This window comes from Petaurus breviceps, unplaced genomic scaffold (assembly GCF_028583685.1).
Source record: "Petaurus breviceps papuanus isolate PSGF00001 unplaced genomic scaffold, PetGlider_PUasm1.0 90977, whole genome shotgun sequence".
NCBI lineage: Eukaryota > Metazoa > Chordata > Mammalia > Diprotodontia > Petauridae > Petaurus > Petaurus breviceps.
Window position 1 is genome coordinate 43599525 of NW_027187391.1, and position 27272 is coordinate 43626796.

General features: G+C 36.0%; 1 protein-coding gene and 1 pseudogene across 6 annotated transcripts in view; one reads left to right on the forward strand and one right to left on the reverse strand.

The window, feature by feature from the left end:
- The window catches only part of CEP57L1 (centrosomal protein 57 like 1), a 63072-nt gene that overhangs the window by 22773 nt on the left and 13027 nt on the right, over positions 1-27272 (reverse strand). For all 6 annotated transcript variants that reach the window (XM_069077088.1, XM_069077090.1, XM_069077089.1 and 3 more), the window contains exon 2: positions 1778-1925. In XM_069077088.1, coding sequence (XP_068933189.1) covers positions 1778-1922 — 145 coding nt within the window. In that variant the 5' untranslated portion in view covers positions 1923-1925. The remainder of the gene's footprint in view (positions 1-1777; positions 1926-27272) is intronic.
- LOC138152974 (actin-related protein 2/3 complex subunit 3 pseudogene) lies at positions 25348-26105 on the forward strand (annotated as a pseudogene).

The following is a 27272-nucleotide window of genomic DNA, read 5'->3' on the forward strand; positions in this document are numbered from 1 at the left end:
CTGGCGCCATTGACAGCAGTGCCGCAGAGGAGAGCTGAGGCAGGACAACATAAGCTCTCCCCTGAAAATAAGCCCTCTGGTGTTTTTCTTTCCAAAAAAAATAATAAGACAGTGTCTTATTATCGGGGAAACACGGTACTGTCCTTTTCAGTTCAGGAAAGTCCATAGCCCAGAAACACATTATATGATCTTCCAATAACTGCCACTTTAAACTCTGAATTAGGAAATCTCTCTCTCTCTCAATAGAACTGAAAGTTTATCTAGATACATCAAAAGTTGAATCGGAGAAATAGCAAATAGGAGCTGGAACTATGATTTCACTGTAAAGCAAAATTTCCAGAGGAACTTCCTCTACCAATTCAGATATGCCCTTTATTTGCAACTTAAAGTTCTGAAGAGGTTCCTAGACACTGAGAAGTTAAGTGACTTTGCTTTAAAGTCACTTTAAAACCAGAATGTATCAGAGGTGGAATTTGAACTTGGGTCTTCTTGCCTGCTAGGTTAGCTCTCTATTCATTACCCCATGCTGCCTCTGTGAAGAAATATCATAGTAAAAGAAAACTAGCTCGCATTTCTATGTGACTTCTAGTTCCCACTTTACATATATGACTTCATTTTATCCTCATAATGCTTCTTTGAGGCAGACAATCTAAGAATTACACCTGTTTTACAGATGAGGAAACTGAAGCTCACAAAGTCATAAAGCTCCTACAATATACTCAGGACTCAATGTGGGTGTTTTTACCCCAAATTCAATGTTTCTGCCAAGAGATTATATTGTCTAATTTTTAAATGAAATTTATATAATAGCTCTAGCATATAATATGTCTCAAATCTATATCTGATTTAGTTGCATAGCTGTAATGTAATTTTCCCAAAGTACAGTTTCTAAAAACAAAACCAAAACAACAAGCATAGTCTCCCTACAAAACAGTGATCTCCAAAAGTAGTCTGGATGAAGTAAACTGACCTCAGAAGGCGTGTGATTAAATAATAAGCAGGTTGGAAGATGGGTTACATCCCACCTTCAATCATGGGACTTGTTTGCAACACAAGCTCACTGACCCTTTTCTTCCCAGCATCTCCCAACCTTCTCTCCCATTCCTCCTTCCTCAGTTATTCAAACTCCCCCACTTCTATATGAGGGGGTCCTAAAATGAGTAATTTTAACATGTGATTCTATGTAGTGTTATTAACCTTGTTACGAGATATGAATGTTGTATTATTTGAATACTACCCAATAATGTTCATTGGTATTTTTCAGCATTTGAATATTCACAATAGACCACAGTTCTTGGCAATTACCACTAAACTTAATATTTCCAATTTGTTAAGACTATATTTTAAGATATCCATAATAATAATCAAAGAGTCTGACGAATGCTGGAAGTATTTTAAAGACTAAGACAATCAAAGAAAAATGAAAGATTTCAAATCATTGTCAAAATGCACTGAATTATAATAATAATAATAATAAACCATGCATTTATGTTGCTTTTATATTAAACATTTGAAACTTTTAGCATAACTGGTTCTATCACAGAAAAATGATTCATTTTTTATTATTATGGTTACTCATTATTATTAAAAAATACGTAAATAAAATGCTATGAAAAATACAGAATAACATGATTTTGGGAAATTCATAGTTAAATGAATTTAAGTACAATATATGTTAGCAATTTGGAAATATTGGTTTATCAAAAGAATATATAATGCTTTATTTCATTCAAAAAATAAGACATTATAATAACATGAGATAAAGAATTAGCCTCACCATGGCTGTTTGGAGTAGAAAGAGGTTGTAACTTCTTAGGCAGATTATCTTGAGGTGCTTCACAGTATGCAAAGGAAAGGTTGGTTATTTTATCTGGAGGCTTACGATAGCTTCCTATCATGCTGTGCTTAAATTCAGCATACATTATCTAAAAAAGGAATAGAGAAAAATATATATGATCATTCTTTCTTAAATGAATAATATTTGAAAGGTCAGGTAAGAGTTTATGTTGGTTTTTGATATTATAATTATGCTATGTAGAATTATCTGGTTTAAAAGGGATTTTAAAATTTGAAACATTTCACTAAAAAATATTTTTGATAACCTTTTTCTGGATATTCTCTTGTCTTTGTGACAATACTTTCTTGGTTCTCCTTCCTATCTGTCTGAGGTCTTCTTCTCAATCTCATTTGCTAGATCTACAACCATGTTATGCTACCATTACCTGTGTGTATCCCTCAAAGGTTCTAGGTTCTTCTCTTTTTTCTCTAAAATTTGTCTTATTCATCTCCTACTCTGTTACAAATTCAATTATTATCTCTATAGATGATTTCTAGACTTATATATCCAGTCTAGTGTCTCTCTAAGTTCCAATCCTATATCACCAACTTCCCATTGGACATTTCAAACCAGATGTCCAATAGGTAACTCAAAGTCAACCTGTCATGCCAAAACCTCCAGACAAATCAATCCAACAGAATAATCTCCTCTCCTTGAAAGATTCTTTTGTTCCAAGAAACAAAACCACACAAACTCAATATCTGATTACCTGCAATGTATACCTCCATTTCTTTAATGGTGAGTGAAGTCAAAAGTGATAACAAGGGGGGTGGCCAGGTGGCACAGTGAGTAAGAGTGCCGGCCCCAGCGTTGGGAGACCTGGGATCAGTTCTGGCCTCAGATACTCAGCACCCACACAAAAATTACTGGCCGTGTAACCTTGAACAAGTTATTTAACCCCGATTGCTTAAAAAAAAAAAAAGTGATAACAAGGATGTAACTATGAACAATTTGGGTTTGTGTTAACTTATTAAGAACAGAGGAAATACAACATATTTGTTTTTAATTTCAAGTTTTTTTGAATAAGAAATTAATCAAGTTCACAACTCTAACTTCAGATGTTTTTTCTTCACAACTGACACTCAAATATTTTAAATGCTATAATAAATGATCATATGACATTTCTTGTATAAATGTGTTACTGGATCCAATTATTAAACATGACTAAGCAACATAAAATGGGGGAAAAAATTAAGGTCTCATTTTTTTAATAATAAAATTAAAATGTATTCCCAAATTAGCATCAATTGCTTAGAATATACATGGGATCAGATGGGACCCCTTAGAGAACGAATACAAGGATTCTTAATCTAGAATACATGAACTTAAAAATATATATTTTAATAACTGTATTTCAGTATTCTGATAAAGAGGTCATAGGCTTCACCAGACTGCACAAAGGGCCTGTGACACAAAAAAGTTAATAACCCATAATCTAGTCTAACTTCTCTTTTTTAAACAGAAGAACAAGAAGTCCCAAATTATCTATGAAGTACCTTCTTTTACCAAAAGTAAAATAATTTTGTAAATTATTCATTTAAAAAGCAATGGGAAAATCTCAAATTGTTTTCTTCATACTTACATTCTAATTTCATTACCTAAAAAGATAATTAAATATTTTGTTAAGATATTTTTTTTTGACAAGTAGCATGGCTTAATAGATAGCAAACTTGCCTTGCAGTCAGGAAGAACTGGCTATGTGACCACTGGCAAGTGATTTTACCTCTTGATGACCCAAACACTCTAAGATGATATAAGTTGCTGAGCTGAGATGGGCACTGTTAGAGGGCATTTTCATGGCAGGACTTCCCTTAAATACTCAAATGGAGCTGTGAAATCATCCATTTGAATGTGCTCTCCAACAATGCAGATTACATCCTATTCTTATGCAACTCTCATACATGTTTCCTCACAAATTTGGTCTCACATTTAGAATGCCAAAAGACTAGTTAAAAATGTATCATGGATCTAAAATCTGTGATTCCCAACATCCTCTTAGTACTTTTCCACTACTCTGAAGAATCAGGAGGTGGTCTGACTAAGGACAACATATTGTTTTTATTTCATGGGCTGTCATGGCCAAAGAATGCATTATCATCATGAACAGTCTGCTGGTGATGAATCTATCCATATTTTGCTAGACTGATCCTCAGAAATTAGTCTCAGTTTGTTGACAAGCCCATATCCAAAGCTTTTCCAGGATGGTAGAAGGTAACAGAGCTTACTTTCAATTTTTATAGCCTAGGAGAACCTAGGAATTGACTAACAGATCTGAACCAAAAAAGTTTTTACCCAGAATTAAGGCAATAAATTATTTTAATTTTATCTAAATAGAACAATAACATTCAGGGGTACTGAAAGTAGTTCATTGTTTTTAATTTTTAGTGATATCTTTTAGTGTTACATCACTTCATTTCCCAATACACAGTTCCCTCACCCAGAGAGCCTTTCTGAAGGGAGGGGGGGAAAGTACTTCAGCAAAAGTAATTAACACATCAAGTCCAACAACCCATACAGAGTGCCATCATTACCATAGGGGCCCACCTCTGCAAAGAAGGGAGGGAGGTACATTCTCACATATATCTCTTACTTCACAGTCAACTTAGTCATAATTATATGGTGTTCAGTTTCTATTTTTTGTTGTTCTTTTATACTTTATTTACATTATAGCCATTACTTATTTTCTTTTCTTTGTTCTGACTTTATTTTATATTAAGTTCATATAAGTTTTCCCATATCCTCCTCGATTTTTCATGTTCATAATTTCTTATGGTGAATTAATATTCCATTACATTCATGTGTCACAATTTGTTTTTTGCCAACTAGTAGGTGATAGGCATCTACTCTGTTTCTATTTTTTGCTGATACTAAAAATGCTAGGGGGTGACTAGGTGGCACAATGAATAGAGCACCAGCCCTGGAGTCAGAAGGACCTTAGTTCAAATCCATCCTCAGACACTTAACACTTATTCGCTGTGTGATCTTGGGCAAGTCACTTCATCCCAATTTCCCTGCCTTTCCCCCTCCAAAAAAGCAATTAAAAAAAAAAACCGCTGCTATAAATATTTTGATGCATATGGGACCTTTCTTTCTGTCTCTCACTTGTCTATAGTAAAAGCCTAGAAGTAGATAACTCTGGGTCTGAGTGTATTGACATTTAGTCACTTTCTCACCATAATCCCAAATTGCTTTCCAGAATGGTTAAATAAATTCATAGCTTCACCAATAGATTACTACTGTGCCTGTCTTTTCACAATCCTTTCAATATTGATTAGTCCTGTATCTTGTCATTTTTGCTAATTTGCTGGGTCTAACATGAATATTCAGCATTGTTTTGATTTTTATTTCTTTAATTATTAGTGATGTGGAACAATCTTCCACATGGTTAATAGTTAGCAAGGAGTCCGCAATAGTTTTTGAAGGATTATTTGTTCATAGCCTTTGACTAAAATATCTTTTAAAAATGTTCTTGTAATTGAAAATTGTTTTATGGTTTTAAAAATAATTCATAATGATCCTCAATAATTATTTTTCATCCAGATCTATAATTGCATAGAAACTTGTATAGAAACTCCTTTAATCAACAGAGACAGCAACTCATCTGTTACAATTTCAGAGAAATGCTTGGAGAACTGAGACACCTGCCCATGGTTTTCCTGCCTGTAATGCTGTATCTCTAGCTATGACAAAAATCCAAAATTTTAAACTATATTTTAATAAATATTTACTAAGTATCTGATTTGAGAAGTCAAGTTCTTAATTTAAAAAATTTAACTGTGTAGATAAGAGTATTTCTAGAATTTTTATTCAATTTACCCTTTCACATAACCAGTAAAGAGATGGTGAATATAATTGAAATTATTTAATAAAATATACTGAAATAATAACTTTGAGAAATGTACATTATGCCCAATGTGAGCATCTGGCAGATGTAGAGCTTTCATGAAAATGACATGTTGAGTACTGAATACTAATTATGTCTTAGCCTACTGTAATGTGCCAGAAGAATATTTTTATTATTATTTCTATGGCTGATGGTCAATATATAGAAAGGAAAAAGCAGTTGCCAAAAGTGCCCTGGATACTAAAATGTGAGATCACTGAAGTCAAAACTCTTATGCTAGTTTGGTATTTTATCTGTTTACGGCTTCTATGTTAGTGATAGAAACCAGTCACAAGGGGAAGAGAACAAGAAGAATAACCATAGAAACTGAGATTGAGAGTTTTAACACATGAAGAAAACCAAGATATTAATTGATACATGTGATAAATACAAACAAAACACCACACAAACACTAAATGTTCTAAAAAAAAGATGATACTAGCTCTTTACAATTGTTAATTTTATGAAAAAGAAATGACCAAGCTGACTGAAATGATCTTCAAAACACAGATGGCAATACACAGAAAAGACTGATGAGGTTTGTCAACTCTACTGGATACTAGGGGACTAAACTGAAAAAGGGATATAAATTTTTATACTTGGAAACTTAAACAGAACAAACTTAAACTAAGCAGAAATTACTTAGAAATGAGGAAGAATATATTGTACATGATGCCAAATTTTATGGTCTATTTGCAAGTCTCATTCTTGACCTCCTCTTCAGGATTTTACACAGTTGGCTACCTTCTCCTACTGGATATTTTCTTTTTTTTTTTTTTTAAGCAATTGGGGTTAAGTAACTTGGTCAAGGTTACACGGCCAGTTATTTCTGGGTGTGGTGCTAAGTGTCTGAGCCCGGGATTCGATCTCCAGGTCATCCTGACACTGGAGCCGGTACTCTTACTCGCTGTGCCACCTAGCCGCCCCTGGATATTTTCTTTATGGGATTTTGTGATACTGTTCTCTTGGTTCTCCTGTCTGAAAGCTCTTCAATTCCTTTACTGGATTATCTTCCATATGCCATTTCCTTGTATCATCATAGCCATACCTTGAGATTCTTTGCTGTGCTCTCTTCTCTTTTCTGTCTACATTCTCTCTCCATGACACCATCGGCTCTCATGGGCTCAAGTGATCATATATATGCAGATGACTACCATATCTAGATAACTAGTTCTAGTTTTTCCTCTTCTGAGCTACAGTCTTGTATCAATGATTGACAACTGAACTTTTAAATTGGATGTCCCAAAGAGACCTCAAACTCAACATATACATATAGCCCCACTCCTCTTCTGAATGCTCCCTTTCTGCTGAGGGGACCACCATCCTTCTAGTCATCTATGTCTGAAAATCATCCCTGGCTCTTCACTCTCATTCTTATCCCACATGTCCAATCAGCTGCTCTATCTTGTTGGGGTTTTTGGTTTGTTTTGAGGCAATCAGGGTTAAGTGACTTGCCCAAGGTCACACAGCTAGTGAGTGTCTGAGGCTAGATTTAAATGTGGCAGGTCCTCCTAATTCCAAGGCTGGTATTCTATCCACTACTCCACCTAGCAGCCCCAGTTACTATTTTGGTTAATTCTATCCTCACAACATCTCTCCCATTCATTCTCTTCTCTATACTCATATGGCCAAAAGTCTAGTTCAGGCCCATATCTCACCTTGCCTGTTCTGCTGAAAAAGTCTATAAATTTGTCTTTCAAGTTTCTTCCCTTTCTAACTCAACCTCCCATATAGTTGCAAAAGTGATATTACTAAAGCACAGGTTTGATTATGTCACCTCCCTGTTCAATAATAAACTCAAAATAGTAACTCTCTATTACCTCTTGGATTAAATACGAAGTCCTCATTTATTAAATGAATTTGGCTTCTTTCAAAACTCAGCTCAAATCCCACCTTCTGTAGGAGTTCTCTTCCTGGTCTACCCTCCCCTTATCCCTCTAATGCTGGTGTCTTCCCCTGTGAGATTACCTTCCATCTACTCTGTATATATGTTTTCATGTTGCCTCCCTCATTAGAATCTGAGTTCCTTGAGGGCAGGTACTATATTTTTTCCTTTATTTGTATGCCTCAGAGCTTGTTAGATGGAAATGAAAGCTGAAATTTACTAAATACTTGTTGACTATTGGCTTCATATACCATCTGGTATATGGCATGGTCTCTATCAGTCTTTTGGGAAGAAGTCTCAAGTTACTGCTTGTTGAAGGGAAGATATGCCAGAGAAGGGTGGAGAGAGTTGTAAAACTCTAACATGTTCAGATAATTTTATGCGATCATGGGAAGAGAAGTAAGAAGGATCTATATTACTAGAAAAAAGAGGGGCAAAAAGGATGATGACACTGCATGCCCCTATGATAAACAGGGGTGCCAATGTTCATCAGATGAAACTCCAATTTGGTCAATTCCTTGCTGTACAGCAACACCATATACACTAACACTGACTGACCATTTTAACTATTGACAGGGTAGAGAAACACACAAAAGCTAGGTTCAAAACTTCTTTTAGGATGTTTGTATACCTTGTCTATATTTACTACAGAAGCAAAAAGCTTATTCTTTTTTCTGACAGAGGTATAATACCACAGTAATAATACCAATAGCTTATATTTACATGGCACTATACAGTTACAAAGCATTTCACACAAATTATTCATTTTCACCCCCAAAAGAACCACATAATCTAGCTAGTGTATTATTTGCATTTTCAAGATAAGGCCACTGAAGCTGCCAGGCTTCCCTAACATCATCTAGAAAGTAAGTGGAAGATCCAGAATTCAAATACAAGGTCTTTTGGACCCAAGTTCAGTGCTCTTTCCTCTACTTTGGCTGCCTCCCATAGTTCCTAGTACAAATAACTATCTATGAGTGACTTTAGTGGAGGCTTTAAATAAATTACTCAAGAGCACTACGATCAAGTGCTTGCTGTAAAAACTTTGGAGATACATATCCTGCATTCACACATAATTAAGTGAAAATCTAATGAACATTGGCTTCATAGTGAAAAAATAGTTTAGACCCTCTCTCTCTCTACCCCTCCCTTCAGCAACAGTTCTATCTGACTATCAAGTTTGCTCTTCTTCAGCAGAAGCAAGAACATATTACCTAGTAAGTGATTAACTAACTGGTGAAATCTACTGCCAGGGTAGAGATAATAGAGCATCTGTTGAAAAATCTGTAGAGCAAGCGTAAAGAAAAACATCAGAATCTAACAATATCCAAAAAAAGCATTTGTGCATTGAATGACTTTGCAGGAACTGTCACTGATAATATAAAATTTTAATAACTCACTGGAAGTGTAACTAAAAAGGAATATATTGAGTGAAATGTTTTGATTTTTAAAATTTAAATGAATTGATTTAACAATGGTCTAAAAAGTCTTTTGAATTTATAATCATCTTTTTAAAAACTTTACAGAATTAAATAAAATTAAATCTTAAATAATATTCTATTATGGACTTAAAGCACATATGCACATGGATTATTTCTAAACTTTACCCTGAAATAATTTCTTCAAATACTTCAATGGATCCAAGATATCAGCAATACAGACTGTAATCCATATATTCCATGTGACTCTTTCCCACATTTTCCCTGTAGGTCTCCCACAAAGAATCCATAAAAATGAAATTTTTCCTTTTGACACTTTGTGGGTATAAGTGTAATATATAGAGTCTGTGATCTCTCACTCTTTCTACAAACTACAAGACCTGCCCACCTATTCTTCTGGTAGTATATTTTTGTCAACAAACTAACTCTTACTTCTTGAATGTAATTTTTGGAAATACGTTATAGTCTACTTGTGACCACCATGTACTTCAGTGACTGTAGGTTACCTACAACTTTGATTCTTTGAGGTTTGTGGTGTTCCATGATTGAAAACTGAGTGTTTATCACTCTAGAGTCAGTCACAAATGATACTGTGGTTGGTTGTATCAAGACCTAAAACATCACAAGGTCTCCTTAAGGAAAGTTATGAAATCCAAAAATGCTAGTAACTCATATAAGAAAAAGTGAATAAATGAAAAAATGCATATTATCTACACCAGGGGTGGGGAACTTGCAGTCTCTAGGTCGTGTGTGGCCCTCTAGGTCCACAAGTGTGGCCCTTTGGCCGAATCCAAACCTCACAGAACAAATCCCCTTAATAAAAGGATTTGTTCTATCAAACTTGGACTTCATCAAAAGGCCACACCCAAGGACCTAGAAGGCCACAGGTGGCTTCGAGGTCACAGATTCCCCATCCCTGGATAATATGTAGTTGGAAAGCCCAGGATACCTGTATTAATAAATTTGGGACAGGAAACACAAGCAGAGGATGAATTGGGCCCAGAATTAACAAAAGAATGAGAATGGATTAGGTTGCATTTTGGAAACTGAGCAGTGATTTTTAACGATCCCCAGCTGCTTCCTGTCACCCATTAAAAAAAAAAATCTTCCTGATAATACTGTATAGTTGAAAATAGTAGAAGAAAGGGGCAGCCAGGTGGCTCAGCGAGTAAGAGCCCCGGCTCCAGTGTCGGGATAACGTGGGGTTCGAATCCAGGCTCCAACACTTGGCACCACACCCAGAAATAACTGGCCGTGTAACCTTGAGCAAGGTACTTAACCCTGATTGCTCAAAAAAAAAAAAAAAAGAAAGAAAGAAAATAGTAGAAGAACAATCAGTTTTAAAGTACAGTATAACCCCTTCATAATACTGATGCTGAAATACAGGACCGAAATAGACCTCAGCTCTACAAGGCAGGAAAGCATTACCTCTTTAGGGATTCTGGTCTCTGGTTCCCTAGACCTAACATTTTCTGCTAGGATAGATATTTGGAAATGTAACCACCTGGATCCCCACCCCCATGACCTCACCCCCTTCCCCATATTACCGCCCTTCTACCCTAGTTTTCTTTTCTTTCTAGTAAAAACACTTCTCTCTACTCCCAGATTTTGAGATAGCAAACATCATGAACATAGCTAGACGATCTTGGTTATTGCCCAAATGGGGAAAAAAAAAAACCACCTGCTTTTGGTCATCCCCTTTTTGTTAAGTGTCCCCTGATCCCTGCCACTAGACGATCATTTATCACCTGGATATCATCATTGCCTCCAAAATTCACCCTAAAAGACCACATCAACTTTGAAACTCATACCTCCTCAGTATCACCTTCCCAAATGGAATCCTACCTCCCTCTGCCTAGAGAAGATGGAGGGTGGTCTAGTTAATCAGATCCTCTCTTTAAGGAGGGAACCCAGGGGGTCGCTGCTCCCTGGAGGCACGAGGGGCACCGACCCCTCTCCTTCCCCAGCTCCTCGGGAGGGAGGGCTGTCTTTTGCCTTTTTTTATATCCCCAGAACTTAGCATAGTACCTGGCACACAGCAGACACTTCATAAATGTTGATTAACTGACATATGTCCTAACTGTGAAACAGCCCTCGGACCAGGAAGGCCAGAAAAGAGAGATATCTTTGTTTCCTTCTCTTCTATCGGCAACTAACTCCAGAAGGGTCAAGCCGCGGGAGGAGAGGTAGAGAACTGTGGCCTCACAGACATTCTGAAGACCCAGATCCGAGCCTGTGCTTGGATGCATCATAAGAATGCGTCAGTGGATGATATGATGGTGCTTCAGACCCTACAACAATTGGATGATTCACTAGAATGCAAGTGTATCTTAAGCGCAGGGACTGTTTTTCATTTTCATTCTTATATCTCCAGTGCCTAGTAGAATGCCTTGCAAATAGTATATGGTTCATGAAAGTTCACTGAATTTGCTGAATAGCCTAACTGCACTATATTTATTCTATGTGGTTCTTGATTTATGCGACTATTCTTTTCTTAGAGGACATTGTTTGACCTGTAGTATATATCCAAATAAGTAAAAATAAGATGTCAAAACTGTTTTGCTGTATTAATGATAGAAATTTAAGCTAATCGTATATTGTTCAGGTTATTGACTAATAGAAACACACCTTACCAGTGTTACAGCAATTAATACAGAAATGCGTAGTTTGGGGCATAACTTTGAAAGGCTTGTAGTTCTTATAAAATTAACTTTTTTAAATAAACATACATAAAAGGAAAACAAAAGAGTTAAGTCTTTACAGTTCTTCTAGGAATACTATAAAAAACTATCATCTTTTTTTTCAGGTGATATAGATGCCATATATGCCACTATCAGTTTTTTCCTTATACTTATTTTTCCATCCTTCTCTACTGTCAAAAGGTTTCTGAAACTCCCTTACAAGCCTAAGCCAACCCTATATATACTCTCTCCTCCCACCACCCCCATTTTTTTTAGACTGGGTCTCCCTATCTTGCTTTGAGTATAAGTGTAACAACCACTCATAGGTCAAATTCCAAAACTGAGAAGCAGAATTGCTGCTCCATTTGTAGACAATTTAGTGGCCCTCCACTTTTACAAGCCCCCTGCCTACTAAGTCTGCTTTACCATAACGGTGAAATTTAATGAGGACATCTGATTGGCTTTAGCCCTACTGAAACACTAAAACAGCTCATATTGTAATAGATAGGGGCTGGACAATTTGCAAATAATGATGCACATACATGACAAATAGATTATCTCAGAAGGAAAGCATTAAGGGGACCAGGAAAACCTCCTGCAAAAGGCGGGATTTGAGAAAAGTCTTGAAGGAGGCCAGGAAATCTAAGAAACAGAGGTGAAAATGGAGAGCATTCCAAGCATGGGGGGGTCAAGTGGAAGAGGGCAGTCAGTGCAAATGCCAAGTATGGAGATGCCAGAACACATTTAACTGTTCTCTTCTCTACATGTCCATGCCACTTCTCTCTCCTGGTTCTCCTGTCTGTTCTTCCCTTGTCAGTCTCTTGCTAGTTTTTCACTCAACTCATGCCCATTAACCACAAGCATCCCTCAAGGTTCTGTTCTGGGTCCTTTTCTCTTTTCCATTTATATTATCTCACTTGGTGAGCTCATCAGCTTCCATGGTTTCAGTTATCATCTCTATGCAAATGATTCACAAATTTATATATCTAACACCCAAACTTTCCTTAAGCAGAGATATAACTATGTCACTCTACTATTTAATAAACTCCAAAGTAGCTCTCCATTGTCTCTAGGTTCAAATACATATTTCTCTTTTTAGCCTTTAAAGTCATTCACAACCTGGCCCAAATATATCTTTCCAGTTTCATGGTATATCTCTCCCCTTTCTACACACTTTGACTCAAACTAGTTCTCTATCCACTCTTCACACAAAATACTTCATCTCACATTGCTATGCTTTTGCAATGGCTGTCCTGAATGCTTGCAATGTATTCCTTCCTCACTTGTGTCTCATAGAAATCATCTCTTCCTTCAAGACACAGTTGAAGCACTGCTTCCAAAATAAGCTTGATCCTCCCAAAACGCTAGGGCTCTCCCTCCCTATCTTGTATTAAACTACCCTGTTGTTTTTAATCTGCATATACACATATTTATACATACTGTTTCCTCCAATAGAATGTAAGCTTTTTGAGAGTACAGACTGTTTCATTCTTCCTAAGGGACTTGACCATCTTAGTTCAATCCTTCGTTTTACAGATAGGGAACCTAAGGCTATGTAAAATTAAAGGTGTAAGATTTCATATATGATGCCAGTGCAAGGATTAGAAGACAGGGCTCCTGACATCTAGTTCTGTTCCCCAAGCACTATAATACGCCGCCCATGTGGTCATCATCTATCCTGAAGCTGTTCTCTTCTCATGTACCTAACTGATGCTGTTTGTGATTAAACTACAACAAAAATCAGTACTTTTCTTGGCTCAATTAATACCATGTGCTAAAAGCCTTTAACGAAGTCACTAGCCATCAATTAAATAAACAATTAGATGGAGAACAGAACAATTAATAGATGTATCATGGCTGGGGGTGAGGAGGAGGAAAAGAGAGCCCTGTTGCTAGACAACTACATGTCCCATCATATAGTGGTATAAGCCCTGACACTGCTAAACAAGAATATTTTAATTTTTAGCTTTATGTATTACAATTTCCTTTTTTACTTAAAATATAGCATTATGAACTGTATGGCTGCCACTTGGTAAACATTTCTAGGAATAAGGAAGTACATACGTATAATGGGAAAAATTATAAAAAGGTACAATAATTATAACTGACCCTTCTGTATAAACACATAGGCACATACACCTGAGGTACCTGGGAAGATTGGCAAACTTGCTATAGCTTTTAGTAGACAGTGCCTGCTGTGAGAGGAACTTGGATCTACTCAAATGGATTTAAAGAAACCCCATCCATGCCCATCCAGTGTGACTATATTCTCCAATAAATGACACAGGAAATGTATTCAATGTGCCAGTGGAATTCCTTACTCCTGATATCCTACTTGATGGAACTGGTATGATGTCACCTAAAAGCAGGGGTGTATCTGGATGACTTCACCATCCAAAGGGAAGCCCTTCTTCAACTTGAACTCTGAGCTGGATCTCCTCTGTGACAGTGAGGAACATATACATCTCCCTGATACTTATGATCAGAAATATTGTTGAACAAGGTAAGATCATCTCTAAAATTACATTTTTTCAAGGAACTTTGAAAAATTCTCATGTATGACCAGTAGATACTTTATTGCAAGAAAGACTTTGTAGGATGTTTTGTTCTACTGATTCAATTATTTTTTAAAATCAACAAATAATAAACACAACACAGTCTTGCATTTTCTATATCTTTCAGTCAACTGTGTAATCATATCTACTCTGCATTATCACTTCCAGAAACCTGTTTCCTTCTACTATTGTCATCATGGAAACCACCAATATGTATATAGATTTTGCAGAAATTTTCCAGAATCAAACTCTAATGCCCTTTTGTGGTGTGAAGGTAATCCTGGATTCTTGAAACTAATGACAGAAAAACACAAGTTCTAGCTTTTTTGTGCTGGAAAGACTTTGAATAATCTGCAGTGGAGTAATTCTAAATTTGAATTTAGATCTGTGTTGCCTGCTTAATTACAGAATTCTGCTCTTCCTTCAAGTTGCAGCTCAAATGCCACCTTCTTGCTTTCCCCTACTACTAGTGTTCTTCCTCCTAAAGTGCCTTTTAACTGCTTTGTATTTATTTTTATTTTCTCTCTTTACATCTAGCCTATAGATATTCTCTTTTTAGACAGTAAATTGATTCATTCTTTATTACCTGTAGCCCTAATACCTGGCACAGTACTGACACATAGTAAGTACTTTATGATTGTTGACTGGCTGAGTAGAAACTTATTGAACTTATGAGGTATCATAGCCTAACCTGAAAACTACAATCTATCAACAAGCATTCATTAAACGATTACCATGCATCAGGCACTGTGCTAAGCCAGATACAAAGAAAAACCAAACAGAGCCTCAAGGAGCTTATATTCTAATGGACAGAAATGTTTTCTTAAAAAAAAAAAAATAAAAGGGCGGCTAGTTGGTGCAGTGCGTAAAGCACCGGCCCCAGAGTCAGGAGGACCCAAGTTCGGTTCTGGCTTCAGACATTTAACACCCACACAAAAAAACTAGCCGTGTAACCTTGGGCAACTTACTTAACCCCAACAGTCCTCCAAAAGGCAAAAAAAAAAAAAGAGAGAGAGAGAGAAATGTTTTCCTTCCAGAAGAAATTAGGGCTGTCTGTTATTACTTGGCTTATATTTAAAACAAAAACAAAACAAAACAAAAAACCCAACTCTTTGTAATTTGCCAACTCTGTAAAACTAGAGTCACATTTTTTCCAAGACAACCATGGACAAAGGCCACTTTGGTGTCTCTTAAATGACTTCCAGATGTAGTCCACTAATAGATAAGACTACATGTCACCTAAACATGAATAACTCTCTCCTTTATTCACTCTCATACATAGTCACAAATTCATCTCTAAAGGAGTGATTTTCCAAGACATATAACTATATTCAATAACTTTCACAGATATATAACAATATTCAATAATTATATTCAAGAACTACCTACCTGCTAACCAGAGTAGAGTCTTTTGCATGCCATGCCAATAGTCCTGACAACAAACTTAGTCTGCTTTCTCAGAACCAGCAGCAAACATGGTTACTTAATGATGAATTCTCTGGCCATGGTAATTCATAAAACAAAGAAAAATATAAAACGGTCCTCATTCCCTTGAGTTCCTGTAATGTAATGCCAAGGAAAGGCAACTTCCCAAGGTTCAGAATACCAGCATAGGTGCTCTCCATTTTATTCAGTCACAAATTAAGAACAGAGAACATCAAAATATGACATCATTCAAAATACAGCATTTACTAAGTGTGATTAAATAATCTCCAAGTACTACCCCACCCCAGGACCTTCCATTCATTCAATCAATTACAAAGTCCCAGTTCTAAATACTACTCCACCCCTAGGCTGTACCTTCATTTAGTCCACCACAAAGCCCCTCTTCTCAAATGGAGATTAGTTTCCAATCTAAGTAAAGTACATTCATTTGTTCAACCATAGAACACAAAAAGGTCAAAAGTTCCCCACCCCTGGATCACAATTGAATCTACCCCAGAGTTACATCAAGTTTAAGCACAGCACTTAATACCCAAATGGAGGTCTTTTCTTCATCTTGACACCAGGCAAGTTCTCAGCAATCTTAGTTCCTGGGGAGACAAGGCTTAGCAAGGCCACAAGATACATTGCCAGTCCCTTCATTAATTCATCCTCTGTCTGTAGAAAAGTCCTAGAACCCCTGAAAACATTAGCAAAACCCTCTCCCAGGATTTCTGTAAACATACAACAAGAAAATCCTTCTTCAGGGCTTCTGAACCAACAGAAAGGTTCCCAGACCCCTGCAACAACAGCACTGTCCTTCACCAGTGGACAGTATTCACTCTGTCTGCAGGACAGTCTCCAGACCCCTGCAACAACAGCACTGTCCTTCACCAGTGGACAGTATTCACTCTCTGTCTGCAGGACAGTCTCAGGAGCTCTTAGCCAACAGCCAGGTTCCAGGACTTCTTCAACAAAAGGACTGTCTTTCACCAGTGGACAAATCTGGCAAAACAACATCAAAACAGACAGACAAAGTACCAGCAAAACAGCCATGTCTCCTCAGTCCTTGGCAGCTCAGGGGGCAGGTCTCAAAAGTCCAGGGCAATTCAAAGTGGCCCCCAGCAATTCTCTCAGTCTCTCTCTGCCTCCACGAGGTGCTGCTTCGAAAAAGTTCTTCTGCCTCTCTCTTGTGTCTCTCCAAATCTATGTCACCAGCTCCTCCCAGTTCAGGACTTTCTTTTCACATCAACAAGTCCATCCCACAGGTGGGATTAACAAGCTCTGGGTTTTAACACAATCAATTTGAAAACCAAGCCAATACAGAGGAATCTTTATATTCCATTACTATCACAGATCCCCATCTTTTACCTCTGCAATGATGATAGCAAAGTGGCAAAAAAGGAGTTTCAGGATGCTAAGATTTTCAAATCAGCTTTAACATAGCTGTGGCTAGTACTCGATAAGCCATGAAGAGGTAGAAAAACTCAGCAAAGTTCATTATGACTCCCCAAATTAAATCAAAATATACTTTGAAACTTTGCGACTTTGAAGCCAAAGTAGAAATAAGTGAGTATGGCAAAAAATGTAATACATTTTTTATTTGGATCAGAAATGAAAGAAGTTAAAGACTTGTAGACTACACAGAAACATGTTGATAGAATGTGAATACTTTGAGAAAGAACTGGCAAGTGCTAGACTTGATGAGTGCTGAATAATACTACAAAAAAAAAAAAAGATTATATTTTGACAGAGAAAATGAGTTGTTACTGATGTGAGAACTATTCCTGAATCAGTGTCTGTTTAGTCAGGCACTGGCTTGTTAGAACAAATATCAAAGTTAGTACACATCTTAATAGAAAGAATAAAAGTGACAACTATAGTGTACGATTGAAATAATTCAATCCTGATTTAAAGAAATTACTGATGATTAAAAATAATAACTATAGATGGAAGAAGAGACATAAACACAGACTATAATTATTTCATGAAGATGTTTAACTGATACAGATCAACTGCTACAATGAGTCCAAGAACCTAAAAAGCACCAGAGGCAGCAAACACCAAATCTGTTAAGATGAGAAAGATGGCAGCCAAAGTGACTGGTTTAGAATATAAACCAGTTTGTTCAGAAAATCTTAAGGACAAAGATAATGGAGCAGTATTTCTTTAAAGGATAAAGAGAAGCACTGGCAAAATTAATTTAAAGAAAGCTTAAGGAGGAACCCAATTAAGCAAATCATCATAAGGGCACTTAAGAATGAAAATAAAAAGAGGCCAAGAAACAGAAATATTGAAAAAAAATGCAAATATTTTTATAACAAATCTCTTGCATCATCAAGAATAATATAGTTGCCATACTTGCACTTTAACCTGACAGTCCTGGGTGCACCTATAGAGAAGATAGAAATGGTACTAAAGAGAACAATGATGGAAAAAGCATTCAGATTTGATGAAACATAGATTGAGGAGATTCATATTGGAGATAATAAAACTGTGGGAGCACTGGTGGAGCTACATATAATTAAATTTTTTTACATTTGCCCCTCAATTTATTTATTTTTAGTTTTCAACATTTATTTCCACAAGATTTTGAGTTACAAATTTTTCTCCCTGTCTTTCCCTTACCCCCACCCCAAAATAACAAACCTATTGAATACCCCTTCCCCCAATCGGTTCCCTCCTATATCCTTCCCCATTTCCCCCAACTTTCTAGTAGGGCAAGACGGATTTCTATTACATATAATTATTAATACCAAAAATGGTAACAAAATATTAACATCTGACTTTCCCACCCATGTGAAATATTTACAAGAATGAAGCATGGACGAATCACTATAAATATACCAGTATTACTGGGGAAAAAAATAACTAAAGGTGCATGCCCTACTTAGAATTTTAAGATAAATCTTCCCCCCCCCCAACAGTTCAATCAAGTCTTTTACCTTCTCTTCCAAAGATAAGAAGTGTCATTGATACCAGAAGGACAGCATGTTATAGTACCAATTAAGAGGCATAAGGGATATCATTTACAAAAGATATAATTAGAAAAGAAGATGAACTCTTCATATATTAAGTTAGGCATACAAAGAGAATGTTGCTATATGCAGGCACTTTAAAAGATTCTACCTTTGCAACATCTCTTGTATAATTTCCCCTTCTCTTTTTTCTTACAATGCAACCTCCCTGGTGCAGGTCCTCATCATCTTGTGTTTGGATTATTGTTGTTTAGTTGTTTCAGTCATGTATGACTCTTTGTGACCTCATTTAGAGTTTTATTTCTAGGGGGGGAGTGCAAAGAAACTGGAATGGTTTGCCATTTCCTTCTCCAGTTCATTTTACAGATGAGAAAACCAAGGCAAACAGAATTAAGTGACTTGCCCAGCGTCACAAAGCTAGTAAATTTTTGAGATCAGATTTGAACTCAGGAAAATGAGTCTTTTCTGACTCTAGGATTGGCACTCTATCCACTGTGCCACCTAGCTGCCTCACTTGGATTATTACAATAGCTCTATGGGTGGTCTCACTCTCTCTCAACATTTTTACTTAAAGTTTTAATTTCCAGATTCTATCCCTCCCTTCTCATCTCCCTGAGACAGTAAGCAATCAGATAAAGATTATACATGTGCAATTAAGTAAAACATTTTCATATTAGTCATTTTGTACAAGAAGACAAAAAAAAAGAAAGTGAAAAATAGCACGATTCGGTCTGTATTAAAACAATATAATTTCTCTCTCTGGAGGTGGATACTATGATTCATCATTAGTCCTTTGGGACTGTCTTAGATCACTGTATTGCTGGTATTAGCTAAGTCATTCTCAGTTCTTCAATGGAACAATATTGCTATTACTGTGTACAACATTCTCCTGGTTCTGTTCACTTCATTATGCATCAGTTCATGCAAATTTAAGTCTCATTTACAATCCAATCAGTCTTCCATTCAATTGTCAAAGTGATCTTTCTTGGGGTAGTTAGGTTGGTGCAGTGAATAGAGCACCAGCCCTGAAGTCAGGAGGACCTGAGTTCAAATATGACCTCAGACATTTAACACTTACTAGCTATGTGCTCTTGGGCAAGTCACTTAACCCCAATTGCCTGGCCTTCCCCCCTCCAAAAAAAAAAAAAAAGCAAAGTGATCTTTCTAAATCTCAGGCTTGACCAAGCATCATGCCTTCGTCCTTCCCCCAATTCCTACACCCTTAAAACTCCAGTGGCTTCCTATTATCACCAGGAACAAATATAATAAAACCCTTCAAAATCTGGCTCCTTCCTACATTCCTACTCTTCTTACAATTTTTATTCTTCTCAACAGACACTATAATTCATCTAAATATAGATATATCCTTCTTTTTGACCCCACACAATATACACTCTGGATTCTATGCCTTTTCACCAGTTGTCTCCCATGCCTGGAATGTTCTCTTTCCTAATCTCTGCCTTCTGAATTCTCTGGTTTCCTTCAAGACTCAACTAAAATCCCATCTTCTATCAGAAGCCTTTCCTGGGTCTGCCCCCAGAGATTACCTTCAGCTTACCCTGTATTTTGCCTTTCCTTGTATTCTTAGAGTTTGGCATAGTGCCTGGCACATAGTAAGTACTTAGCAAATACTTGATGACTTAACTTGTTGACTAGACAAAGGCCTCTAACATTTTGGATAGATTCCCTAAAGAAGACAGATAAGAAGAAAGACAAGAATCTCAGAGGTTGAAAAAACATGGATGGGTTAGGCTGAAGTAAGGATTCATATGATGATATCACCAATTTAGTCAAGTCATAGAGTATGCTTTTTTTACTGATCCCTGCATTTAATATGCAACTTTGAAAACATATTTTATACTTTTCTGCCATCTTAAACAAAATATACTGATTGATGATTTATTGGTAATCACTATGAACATCACTTACTATATCTATCACTGATTAATATCACTGATAGGTTTAGTATTCATTACATCAAGTAGGATTATTTGACTCTATACTAAGTAGTTCCAGACTGCTATGCTCTTTGAGTTCTTGAGTATATATTTTCATGGTTTTTCTGTCTCTTCCTTAACTGTTGTTAATGTGTTTACCTAGCAGCCTACCTTCATTTACTAATTTGTTACTTGTAATTCACCATGGTTGAGGAAATCACTTAGATGCCTGTTATGACTGTTTCGGAATAAATTGAGAAAGGACCTAAGGGACTTATCACAAAACTCGGCACAGGCTACGGGTAACTGCGCAGATATAGTAAGTGAAGAACAAATTCTTTCCTAGCCAAGGATGATAACCTACAAACACAGTTTCAAGTCAAGTGCTGGTATGTAGATACCTTAAAAAATAGGCAACAACCCCAATCTCACATTTCCCTTACATTTCTATTATTTCTGGAGCCTTCAAAAACTCTACAGTCAAACATCAAAATTCTAGCGCACCAATTACTTATAAGTATATGCTACTCTTTAAAATTCCTGAGTCTTCTACCTACATTAAATCAAATAAATTATGATAGCAAAATAAACACTGAAAAACTAAAGATTTTTAATGATCCTCAGAGAGGTTACCACACACACATTATAAGTATGTGTTCAAATTATTCACAGATTCTTTTTTCTGAATTAAACACTGAACAAATTCTTCAATTCATTTCTCACACACACAAATGTGTGTATATATATATATGTACATATATATATATATATATATACACATATATGTATAAAGCTGTAGCACACAACCTCCAAACACTGTCAGAATTCAAGAACTGGCCACCAGTTCACAAGCAGAAAAAGATCCTAACTTCTGAAACCTGCCAAAATGAGAATGAATATTGCTGAATTAATTATACTTTCAGCAAACTCAAAAAACCAGGAGCTACAACTGTGGTCTCAGACAAAACTGTGGTAAAAAATATAGTTAAAAAGTAAATAGGGAAATTATATTATTCTTAAAGATGCCAGAGTCAATGAAATTAAATCATCATTTGACATAAATATACCAAAGAGTAGAGTAACTCCCCGGATATCTCAGCAGCCTAGTTAAACCTCAGAGTAGGAAAGGCACATTACATCACATCAGATCCTACCCTTAAGGAGAGATCTAAGGCATTCCCAATAAGTGATTCTTTCAATCCAATATTTCCTTAAAGACTTTCTGAAGGAGTCTGTTCTGTTTTTAGGATAGTTCTAATCATTAGGTAATTCTTCTTTATACTCAGATAAAATCTACTTTTTTTTTTTTTTTACAACTTTTACCCCTTATTTCCAGTTCTGCCTGCTATAAAACCACCCTAAATCCCCTTTTGACCAAACCACCCTTCAAACAGTTGAAGATAGAGATCATGTTCCCTTCTAAATAGCCCTACCTTCCAAGTGAATCTCAAATGATGAGGGGTTGAGTCTTTTTACCATGTTGGCCATCCTCAACTGAATGAGCTTTTAGCCTGTAAATAATCTTCCTACAATAAAACAATCTGAAAGGAACATAATATGGCATATGTGGTCTGATCTTGGCAGTGTATAGCACAGCTCATGTTTCCCATGTTCTGGACACAATGCTTCTATTAATGTAGACTTAAGCTATTTAGGTTTCTATATCACACTGTTTTCTTAGATTGAATATATATATATATCTGTTCACTTAAATTCCCATGTCTTTTTCATATGAAAATACCATCCAGACACACCTTTTTTTAATTCTGTGCTCATATATTTGACTTTCTTTTAACTTAAGTAGAGAACTTTATATTTATCCATATAAAATTGTGGGTTGTGAGATAATATATGAAAACCACTTGACTAACTTTAAAATGCTATATGAATTTTAATTATTATTAGATTTGGTTTATTTAGACCCAATCATATTATTCCAGGTGGTAAAATTGCTGACATTTCTTTTTTTCTTTGGATGAGGAGAGGGCAGGGCAATTGGGGTTAAGTGAGTTGCCCAAGATCACACGGCTAGTAAGTGTGTCAAGTGTCTGAGGCTGAATTTGAACTCAGGTCCTCTACTCCAGGGCTGGTGCTCTATTCACTTTGACACCTAGCAGCCCCTTTTGCTGACATTTCTACAGCACTTAAAAGTTTATAAATAATTTATAATACATTATCTCATCTGATCCTCACAATAGCCCTAGGAGATATTAGAGATTTCATTATTTCCATTTTATAGGTTGAGGAGAATGATGCTCAGAGGTGAAATTACTTGTTCAAGGTCACAAGGAAGGATGTGATCCTGATTTGAATCTTGAAATCTCCTGATTTCAAACCTAGTCATCTTTCCATTATATAGCACTCTGCCTCTTATTTTTCCCTTGGTCAATCTCATAAGCACGAAATTCATACATTCATCTAAATCACTGACAAAAATGTTCACCTGAAGAGATTAAAGAACAGAGCTTTGTGGTATGCCACAGATACTCACCTCAAAACTGATGATGGTGCATTGTCTTCTTTGGGCTAGATGTTTCAATAAATTCAGGCACTACCCATCATTCAGCCTAGATCTCCACAATTATTCCCAAAGATTTTGTGGGATAACTTGTTAAATGTTTTGATGAAATTCACATATAATGTTTATTATATTTTCCTGATCTATCTATGTAACAGGTTAGTCCTATCAATTCATGTTGTTTTATACTGATTACTACTTTATTTTACAAAGTGTCACAAGACATAGGTTTAATAATCTAGAATTTTGCTAAGAATTAATGTCAAGCTGTCCAACTTAAATGTGCAATCTACCTTCTTTCTTGTTCTTCAAAATTGAGACATTTGCCTATTTGCAGTTTTGTGGCATAGCTTCCAATTCTCTACTATTCCTTTGAGGTTACTAATTCATCACAAATACACCAGGGATTCTTTCAGTCTTTAAAATGAACTCCTTTCAGTTACAAAAAGTACAAAGAATTATTCCAATTAGCTATCCCACCCCAACCCCCAGTTGCATAAAGAACTTAACACCTGAAAGTTTAATTGCTTTTATTCTAAAAGATAAGCTGGAAACAATTATCTCCTTATATGAAATGCACACTCCCACAATTTTCCATAGTCTACATTTTAGATATGTCTGGTTTTACTGTCATAGACAAAAAAAAAAGGTCAAAAAGATACATTTGAAGGGACTTGACTTTACTGAGGGAGAAAACAAAGGTTTTCTATATCTTAAAACAGTCCACAGCACTCATTCACTTTTTCTGTAAAGTTCATTAGTATTCTGTTTCATACATACAAGAATTCTTCAAGTTACCTCTTATCTGGAACATTATCACAATCAAGACTTGATGTGAGAAATAAGAGGTAGAAACTGTTCAGATGAAGAGAATAAGCATTATCATCAGTGCATCATCATTCCTAACATAACGATTTTCAAAACACTCAAGAGGAGGAATTCTCTCTTAGAGGAGACCTCAATTTTTTTTTTTTACTAAACTGTTAAGTAAAAATCAAATTAATTAATTTAATTCTCAATCTGGTAAAATGTCAGACAAGGATACATACATATATTGTATATATAGTGTGTGTGTGTATGTTTTGATATATCTATTTCTGTTTTCCACTATTTGTACTAATAGATACTATCCAAAATAGGAAGAAATATTAAAACCATTTATATTTGGCTTTGGAAGTAAATACAGGCAATAGACTGACATCTCTAACATTGTTTGCCTAGGCCAAAATTTAAATAATTTTGCTTTCTCCAAATACACTTACACCTACATTAACTAAAGTGGGACAGGGCAACTAAGAAACATACTGGGTAGCAAATAATTAATAGCACTAGGATAATAGGGCTTTTGGTGATGGAATCAAGAGTAGAATGAATATATCATAAGAGTTGATTATTTTCCTTAAATATAAATTTCCCAAGCAGAAGAAAAATTTTATGATCAGCAGAATTACTTCTATTTTCAAACAAACTTAAATAGAAGATCTCCCACTGAAAGGAGAAGAAATAAACTTTACCTATTTAACTTAGAATGTTGAAGAAAATGTATCTCCTGCCCCATCCCCATCTAACACATTCCTATACATTTAATAATTATTAACAATTTGTTCACCATTTCTTGTTGTAACAAAAAAGGGCCTATCATATGTTAGCAAAATCCACTCATTATTGTCAATGGAAAGCAATTTGGACTTATGCCCCAAAAGTTACTTAACTGCATATCCTAGTGATACCACTACTAAGCCTAACCTCAAAGGGATCAAGAAAGAGGAAAAGGACCCATATGAACAAAAATATTTATGGAATTTCTTTTTGCTCACAAAATGCTGTAAGGCAGTATTACTAAATGCATCATTTTCAATTCATAATGCAATAAAGATTACATTCAATAAAGGGTCATGGAAAGGCAGATTAAAATTAATTGGAAACTGAATCATCTAATCCTTAAGAATGAGTAGGTCAAAGAACAAATTACAGAAACAATCAATAATTTCATTAAAGAGAATGACAACAATGAGGAGACATATCAAAATTTGTAGAATGCAGCCAAAGCTGTACTAAGGGGAAGATTTATATCTCTAAAGACTTACATCAATAAAACAGCAAAGAGATCTCTTCCAGTTAGACCCCACCCATCGGCCAGACCAGAAGTACCCGGGTCTCTGACAGGAGCTACTACCTTCTGCTCACTTGAAGCCCAGGTCTAGCCGCCAAGATGCCAGGGTAGCACTCCTCTCTCATGGACCCTGACACCAAAATGATAGGAAACATGGCACTATTACCCATTAGGAGTCAATTTAAAGGACCAGCTCCAAGAGAAACAAAAGACACACATATTGTGGATGAAGCTATTATTTCAAGGACAATGTCTTCTTCAAAAACTACGAAATTAAGAATGAAGCTGATAGGACGTTGATCTACATAACTCTTTACATTTCTGAAAGCTTAAAGAAACTCCAGAAGTGCAACTCAAAAAGCCAAGGAGAGAAAGAAATGTATGTGTTGGGAATCACTAACTTTCCTACTCCTGGAGAGCCGGGTTTCCTTCTTAATGCAATTTACGCCAAACCTGCAAATAAGCAAGAAGATGAAGTGATGAGGACCTACTTACAGCAGCTGAGGCAAGAAACTGGGCTGAGGCTTTGTAAGAAGGTCTTTGATCCTCAGAGTGACAAACCTAGCAAGTGGCGGACTTGTTTTGTGAACAGGCAGTTCATGAACAAGTCTTTTGGGTCCCAGGCAGTGACTCGATCTTGTGCGCAGGCGCATTCAACGTGTGGCAGCAAGATGTACACAGTTATTGGAATTTTATGCCAAGGAAGAGGAGACACATCCTTACTAGAAAAGCCCTTTAATAAGAATGTTGGGATTTAAGGATCACTGAGAATTTTTGCAATGTTAAGCTGGTGCTTAATGATAATAAAAAAAGATTTCTTAACATTCCAAAAAGAAAAAAAAAACCCAGCAAAGAGCAGATCAATGAATTGGGCATACAACCTAAAAAAAAACCAAAACACTAAAAAAAGTGCAAATTAAAAAATCCTCAAACACCGAATTAGAAATCCTGAAAATCAAAGATTAATAAAATTAAAAGAAGACCATTGAAATAATAAATTAAAACTAGGAGTTTATTTTGTGAAAAAACAAACAAACAGTAAAACAGATAAACCATTGGTTAATTTCATTCTAAAAAAAAAGAAAACTAAATAATTATAAAAAATGAAAAAGGTGAATTCAACACCAAAAGAAGAAATTAAAGTGATCATCAGGAGCTATTTTACCCAATTACCTGCCAATAAATCTGACAACCTACATGAAACATGAATATTTACAAAAATATAAATTAGATTAATAGAAGAGGAATTAGAACACTTACAAGCATTATCTATAATGGAGATAAGCTTCCCCAGTAAGATCAGAGGTGAAGCAAAGATGCCCATTATCAGCACTATTATTTCATATTGTACTAGAAATATTAGCTATAGCAATAAGAATAGAATATCGCAAAGAGATTTTGTATGGCAGAGAATTGGAAACTAAGAAGGTGCCCATCAATTGAGGAATGGCTGAACAAATTATGATATATAAATGTAATGGAATACTATTATGGCCTCAGACATGATAAAAAAAAAAAGATGCTGGTATCTTTATGCTGGTGGTTATAGGCAGCTAGGTGGCACAATGGATAGAGAACTAGGACTGGAATTGGGAAAAAACTTAAGTTCAAATCTGGCCTGTGTGATCCTGGGCAAGTCACTTAACTGGTACCTGCTTTAAGTATTCTCAACTGTAAAATGGGAAAAAATAACATCTACCTCCCAGGGTTACTATAAGCATCAAATATGGTAATCTTTGTAAAGCAATTAGCACAGTGCATACAACAGTGGCATTTAACAAATGTTTGTACCCTTCCCCTTTCCCTTTCAGAGAAACCTTGGAAGACCTGTATAAAATGCAGTGACTGATACCAGAATAAGAACAACACTGAAAAGACAAACAACTTTGAAAGACTTAAGAATTAAGATCAGGGACGGCTAGGTGGTGCAGTGAATAGAGCACCGGCGGACCTGAGTTCAAATTCGACCTCAGACACTTAACACTTACTAGCGGTGTGACCATGAGCAAGTCACTTAACCCCAA